General features: G+C 39.3%; 1 protein-coding gene across 1 annotated transcript in view; it reads left to right on the top strand.

The window, feature by feature from the left end:
* The first annotated feature begins 1,718 nt into the window (after positions 1 to 1,718).
* LOC132817536 (ETS translocation variant 5-like) overlaps positions 1,719 to 7,618 on the top strand; it is a 28,365-nt gene continuing 22,465 nt past the window's right edge. The window contains exons 1-5 of the mRNA XM_060828033.1: positions 1,719 to 1,833; positions 2,273 to 2,441; positions 2,627 to 2,714; positions 2,822 to 2,869; positions 2,991 to 3,044. Of these exons, the coding sequence (XP_060684016.1) occupies positions 2,394 to 2,441; positions 2,627 to 2,714; positions 2,822 to 2,869; positions 2,991 to 3,044 (238 nt within the window). The 5' untranslated portion in view covers positions 1,719 to 1,833; positions 2,273 to 2,393. The remainder of the gene's footprint in view (positions 1,834 to 2,272; positions 2,442 to 2,626; positions 2,715 to 2,821; positions 2,870 to 2,990; positions 3,045 to 7,618) is intronic.

Genomic DNA, 7,618 nt, shown 5'->3' with positions numbered 1-7,618 from the left:
CAAACTTCAAAAACAAAACGCTGCGTTAGTTATAAAGCACTCTGCGTTGTTCTATCACTTCAGGTAAATGCATTCTCTTCCCCACGTTTGATATCTGTCAAAGACAGAAAATTCGAAACATTCAGCAAATCAGTCAACATCTTGGGGCGGGGGTGGGGGCGCGGTGGTGAAAGCAAACAAGTTGAGTCGATAAGTCTATGAAGGGCCGTACCTGATGTTCTCCCCGCAGATGTGGCCTGATCTGCAGTTTGTCACCAGTATTTTGTTTTTGTTTTAGGTCTGAGGTAATTGCCAATGTTCCCTGGACACCCCCTCCCCTTTGTTTATTACAGTAGAGGATCCAGCTGTTCCAGTGGAATTAAAACAGCATCAAACCACCGTGTTCTGCACAGGAGCCACACAACAGGTTTACAATGGGATTAGCCCACTAATTTGGTATTGAATTGTATTGAAAACGATCCAATTTTACTAACTGTGGTACAACATATCAGACACAGCCAGAGAGCGGGCAGATTAGGGCGAGTAGGTATCTACTTTTTTGTGGCTGATGATCCTTCCACAAGGGACCATAGTGACAATGAAATGGAAGGGGGAGTGAAGATGAAAAGATTGCATTTTAGGGCGGAGAACTAAACATATAAAATTTGAGAATTCCCTTCCCTTGCGTCGATGATAATACGATGGAGTGTTTCTGAGGATTTTGCTGTTTCTAGTACTGTTGCTTCGTTCTTCCCAAATCCCTTTCACATCAGCTACAAGGACGTGCGCCTGGATACAGCCCGAGACTTGACTGATCCGTATGAAATCAAAACCCCTCCCTTCCTCAGTTCCGAAAAATAAATGCAAACTTAGTGGCAAGAATAACGCAGTACTTTCAATTGGCTTATTTGTGATGTACATGTACGAGACGTAGATATTCCTGTTTCATATTTAATGAAAATGCTTCCATTAAATCAGTGGACCGAAAAAAATAAATACCTCATCTTATTTAAAAATCACAAGGATACTTTACGGATAGCCTACGGAAGCCAGAAAGCGGTAGCATTTCATATATGTCCATCTGCTTACTTTCAATTTTAAAGAAATGATTTATTTGTGCTGACATCCCAGCAAGGCAAAATGCATTGAATGTTTCCAGAGGCGCCTGAGCCCAGTGTCAGATCCCAGCTGCGCATTTTAAAACGTGTCACTCGCACATCTTGGCTACTTGAGAAAGCAGATGTGTTGATTAATGCCACAGTGCAACGGGGTCGGGCTTGGGCAGTGCTTTTGGGTTATTTCTGCATGCGGTCTTTTAAGTGCTGTTTGTGACCTTGCAAGTGTCCAAGCTGCACCGAAAGCCTCTGTTATGATCTCGAGTCCTTCAATGGCGCAGTTACTCAGCCCTGACCAGATTTTCGTGAATGAAATTCGTCATCAGGCCAGTTATCAATCAGGGGCGCGCCCCGCCTCCTGATTGGCGAACACCGACCTATTTTTGTGAATGTCGAACAAACACATTCGGGGTCTGGCCAATCGGAGCCAGGGACTCTTCAATTCCGTTTGCCCATTGGCTGGCCAGCCTTTTCAACGGGGACCAACGGGTGGGTTCGCAGAATGATTGACGGTTCTATTGACCAATCGGCAGCGGTGGTGGGGTTGGGTGCGCGAGCCCGAGTTGCCTCTGGGGGGAAAGAAGTCGCGTTCACTTCAACTGAGCGAAAAAAAAACCCCATTCAACTTTTTTGTGAGCGGCGATCCGGGAGTGCAAGTGCCTGGTGTTTCTTTAATTTGTAGAAAGTGCATTTTTCAAAACAGAAAAACCATTCACTAACAATACAAATAATTTCATAGGTAAGCAGCAATAATATCTTGATTAAGACTTGTATATATTTTTTTTAAAAACAGGGAAAACTGAAAAATGGGAGGGAAAAGTAAGTGTTGCATCTAAAAAAAACTAAGCATAGATGCTAACCAGAGCTTGTGTTGCAAATGTTCGCCATTTTCTTCAGCACGTCTTAATGTATTTGGAGCAGTGAGGTGCTGCCTGTCGATGTGATTTTTGTGCAGATAAGCGAAGGGTTTTTTTTTCACTGAGGTGTACTCAGGGCGGTTGCCCTGAGTTCAAAGGCTCCTGAAGAAGAGAGTTGTTGGTTGTGTGGGAGGCGGTGGGTGGCTGGGCTCAGCTGTGTGTTTTTTTGTGAATGGGGCGCTCGGATCCCGTTACGCTCCTACCTGTGGCCAGCCAGCCAGCCAGCTTCTCCCATTCATAATTTTCTCTCGTCTCTCCCAGGAGGAGCTGCAGAGCAAAAGGAAACAAAACAACTACGAAAAAAAATACGCCACTCAATTGCGTTCTGCGAGTCCATGTTAATGGTTTGTAGCAGGACTTTTAAGAGAACACGAGCTACAAAATGGACGGATTTTACGACCAGCAAGTTCCTTTTATGCACAATGTACCGGTGAGCAAAAGAAATATTCACCTTTTCTTTGTTTTGAAGAAAAATCCTACCATCAGGATTAATTCTTAAACATTAAGAAAGTTGCACGGATTTGTGCTTTTGGAGATGTGTACGTTTCAGTGCATTATTTTTATGTATTATTCAATTACTCAATTTCATACGTGGATTTTAATTGGTTTTCTCAGAAAACACACGTGGAAGAGCTTCGCGGCCGACAAGTGAACGACAGAAAAAGGAAATTTGTGGAGACCGATCTTGCTCATGATTCGGAAGGTAAGTGACTGCTGTTGAATGTCTAGGTGTGCATGCAATCGTCACTTTTCTGATCCCGCCGTAACGACCTGCTTCTTCCTCACTAGTAATCTGTTTGACTTTTTCAGAACTTTTTCAAGATTTGAGCTTGCTACAAGAAACGTGGCTAGCAGAAGGTAAGCAAAGCGTGTTTCTAATCATCTCAAGCTGTCATCGCATATTTATGTTTTTCAGTTATGAAATGTTCATGTAGAAATACTTGACCTTGAGATACCAATTATTTTTTTTCCCCTGCAGCCCAAGTTCCCGAAGAAGATGAACAGTTTGTACCAGACTTCCAGTCGGTTAACTGTAAGTTTTTTTTAGTGTAGCGAACGTGTCGGTAATTTCGTTTTATGTGGTAGCTATCCTAATGCATGTGCTGTGCTGTAAAAACCTATTCCTTGTTACCTAGAAATGTTTTGGATTTAATCCTTTTGTAGAATTCCTGCTAGGATTTCACCAATATTAGTTTTAAATATTCTGGGAAAGTGTATTGATATCTAACTTAAGCCCAAGCAGATTGCAGTATTTGAAATTACAGTATGTAACTTTTTAAGATCAATAACTATTATTTTTAGTTTTTTAATTAAATGTTTACATCTGTTATATCTCTACCCCTGCTGTGTTGATCCTGTTGAGATGCATATTTTTCAGTGAGCTGGATGTAATCGTGGTTCAGATTTGCACTGCAATTTAGAATCTTTTGGTCAAATTGTGATTACAGGATAGTGGAGCTTTCTAAAAGTTTGCATTTCTGATTTGATCACTTCTAAATGCTTTTCACTGAAACCTTACAAATATATTAATATACAGGGACTCATTTGAACTGTTTAGGTCTTTTCATGAAAAGTGGTATTTTGAATGTTCGTACCTCCATGTTGGATGAGTATTCAGCGGTGTATGCTAACAGTAATTGTCATGTTCCTGGGAGGAGATTTAAAATAGCAATACATCGAAAAATCTTTGTGCACCTAGTTCCAAAGCAGAAAATGAAAATTCATGGAATATATATTAAGTGTAATTTGAGGAAGGGAACATGGCTTTCATTTAGCTTTCTTTAAAAAAAAGTACCAATATTAAACTACCAATTCCTGTCTCAATTCTGACATCTATCAATGTTAGAAACTTTTAACTTGTCTTTCTTTTTAGATTTCAGTTGACTAACACTGTGACTGCAGATTTCTCTGGGATCCACTATCTCAATCCTATGACCTGTTTCGATGACTAATTCTATATAAATAGATTCAATGGAAAATGAAGATGTGATCTGTTGTTTGCCTTTGCGTCCTTTCATTTTTGGCTCCTTGGGAAATTGTAGACTCTTGTAACAATCATGTGACCCCCCCCCTTGATATTTTGGGTGTTGAGAGGAGAGGTTGGCACAAAGCCAGGACCCTTCAAGTCATGCCTGTTCAAATGGCAGCCCCAGGAGTATTTGATGTTAACTCTTTACTGGCTTGCTGAGATGAATTGGCTGCAGAAGTTCAATTTAGCCTGCCTTCATTTAATATTGTTAATCCTGGAGACCCTAAACCTATTTGAATCAGATGGTTTGCTAATATTTCTTAGACACTGATCAAGAACCATAACTGAAACTTGACTATCTGATAGCAGCTTTAAATATTAGTCATTGCGATTTGTCTCTGGCTTTGAATAGCTTCCTATGTATGTATGTGTTTCCTTTTATTGTGGTGAAGCTTACCACAGTGGATCAGTCACGGTCATTAGTGAAAAGATGAAAGACTTGTATTTAACTGGTGCCTTTCATTACCGAAGGATATTCCGAGTTGACAGCCTGCGAAGTTCTTCATGAAATGTAGTCATGGCTAAAATATGAGAAATACATTTTGTGAAGTAACATTAGTTTTTCTTTCTAGTATCTTTTGTTTAATTATGCTAAGGTTTGCAAATGCTGTCCAAGTAAAAATGTTCTGCAACTGTACTGTTTTCTTCTTTACTTGGTCTTATCATAAGTAGAGCATAAACTAACTGGATTTCCTTTTGTTTTATTTTAACCCAAAATATTAAATGTGATTGTTTTAAGTCGAGAGCAATTGCTCTTTTTTTAACTTGTGCCAGCTGATGGACGAATTGCAGCAGATGAAACTGCTTTATTTGGCAGTTTTTTTTCATTTTGTAATTGAGATGTTAGGACACATCTCTCTAGGTGGGTCTTGAATGCGGGTCTTCTGGCTCAGAGATAGAGATATCACCCCAAAAACCCTATTTGGAAGATATTGTTTGTGTAATATTGCTGCCACATGGAGAAGTTAGTGAGCTGACTTCTCTAAGCATGATAGTTATTGGAACTGTATTGTAGAATGGGAGTGTGGATTCAATTCCTATTGGAATTTTTGATCTCAGTTGTACCATTGAGTATTGCTGATGATCACTTCTGTATATTCCCAATGGCCAGTGGCAGTAACACAGGGAGAAATATTAACATGTGTCCTGACTGCTCTTTCAGGGAATAAAAAGTGGCATGAGGTGATGGGAATGTGACTGAGTGTGGAGAGCAAGAAAAGAGAGTGCAGGCGAATATGATCAATGCCTTTCTTGTCTAAATGAGGATCCTAAAACTGACGTAATAGCAAAGTTCCTTTGCAGAAAATCAATGCAATTATAACCCTTTTTTTGGTTATGAATAGTGACTTTCACCAAGAACATTTGTTCCTTGAGTCTATTTTTAACTTATGTGAAGCTTGAACAGAGAAAATGCATGCTTGTGTGCAATTGCAGAAAATAACAGCAATGCCAGCATTTTTTAATTTTTCCCAACGTAATCTGGGTGAAATGTATCTTGCCTGTTCACTTCTCTGCTGAAACATGTCCAAGCAATACATAATACTGTCACCCCAAGTTACTCAGCAGATGCTTGTTGGAATGAAATGGCATTCTTCAAAAAAAAAATCTGCTGTTGAAGCAATTTGTACCACTGGGAACAATGCTATCCTACTTAAAGCACCAGTGTTCTCTTCATAAGTTACGTTGAAATTTATTGTGCAGAATGCTGTTCGTGCATTAAGACTGCATTTTGTTTTTCTCAATTATTTTCATTCCCCAACAACTCAATTTCTGTTCCATTCACTATGGAGTGCTTGCACATGAGGTGATTATCAAACTGGACCAGAGGTGGTAACCTGAATAGCATGGTTTTGTTTCTTCATATGGCAATCCACTTTAATAGTTCTAATGAAAATAGAAAGCTAACCTTGATTTCCAAATCTAATAAGCAAAGCAATTTTAGATTTTAAACAAATATCTCTCTCATCAGCATAACAATATGCCCCATCCACCGCACTATATTGCATAATCTCCTCAGTATGTCGTTCCTGATGTTCCATGTCTTTGCTTGTGCTCTGGATCCTATTTACCAGCGTAAGCCTATTACAGTTCTTACATTAAAGATGTAGAATGAAGGATTTTTACACACAAAATGCACACTTGATCAATTTCAAGATTACTTAGCTAGCTTCTAGCATTGTAAATAAAGTTGCTATTCTTTAACAAAAATATACAAAATTAGAAGCTCGAGGTGCATTGCTAAAAGAGTGTTTAGTTCAAATTCAGCAGGCCTTTTGTTCAGTCTGGGCGATCAGGTGCTGCTGATCAACCCAAACCGATTTAAGGCTTTATTTGGTTGTCATAATACTATAATGTTTATTGGGTACAGTAATGAGGTCTTCAAATGTTTGCTGAAAGCTTTTTTTTGAAAGAATGCAGGATGAGGTTTAGGCTTTAACTGATTTCTAGTCTATAAAATCATTTATTAAAGCATGTTTCTTTATCTAATTAGATGCATTTGGATAGTATTTAACTAAAAGTCAGTTTTCTGAAGGTGTGCTGTTGTAGTATCCATGTGTTAAGTCAGACTGTTCCAGCCCTCCAATCACTCCAGCTGGGGAATTCACTTGGAGCAACGTTTGTGATCTGCCATGTGTGGCTTCAGTGTGACCCTTTAGTGTAGCAGTGCCAGGTTCAAACTCAGTGCAGCAAGAGCTGCTCCGGTTCACTTTGTTATGCAATGCCACCTCCATTTACGATGGCAGGAGCTGGCTAAATACTCTTGAAATTGATACGAAATACATTGTTCGTAGAAACCTCTCTTTTTGCATCCCTAATGCCTGTAGTGGGGTAGGGTTGTGCTGGTAAATAGACTGGAAGAGGCGAGCCCAGATGTGGCTGAGATATGAATGATGGCACTGAACAGTTTGTTGAGTAATGTGATGAGTGGCTATACTTTCTATGCTTGTATGAGAGGAATGTTTTGTTTCCATCTGTCCCAATTCTTATTGAAGCCTTTAGGTTCCACACTGCATGAGTTTAACAGTACTCAAAAGAATCACTTAATGCACTTTACACTCTCCAGAGCTGCCCTGACCTTTTGTGCTTGCACTACTGTTTGTATGTCCAGTTGATTGTTACTCTATAAACTGTTCAGTGCCATCATTCATATCTCAGCCACATCTCGGCTATCCTCTTCCAGTCTATTTACCAGCACAATCCTACCACACTACAGGCATTAGGGATGCAAAAAGAGAGGTTTCTATGAACAATGAGAATGTACTTGGTATCAATTTCAAGATCCTTAATCTTAGTGAGAGTTAAGGTTATTGCCTTGGAACTGTGTCAATATTTAAGCAGGAGAAGAAAAATTCTGCTGAACTTGTAACTTTCAGATAAGCACTGTTGTGATTTGAGTGATGGCTATCTTTGATTCAGTACTTTATTGATACTGCTGGAGGCATAGCCTAGATTGGGAGATAAAAATTGTCTTTTTAAACCAGGAATGATATAATTAGCATGTTCTAATGGCAACTTCCATAACAGAGCAAATTTTATATGTGGAACTAAAATAATGTAAGAAGATGGCAATAATAAAA

This window comes from Hemiscyllium ocellatum, chromosome 7 (genome assembly GCF_020745735.1).
Source record: "Hemiscyllium ocellatum isolate sHemOce1 chromosome 7, sHemOce1.pat.X.cur, whole genome shotgun sequence".
Lineage (NCBI taxonomy): Eukaryota > Metazoa > Chordata > Chondrichthyes > Orectolobiformes > Hemiscylliidae > Hemiscyllium > Hemiscyllium ocellatum.
Note: the sequence above shows the minus strand (reverse complement) of the source record. Positions and strands in the feature narration are given on the sequence as shown.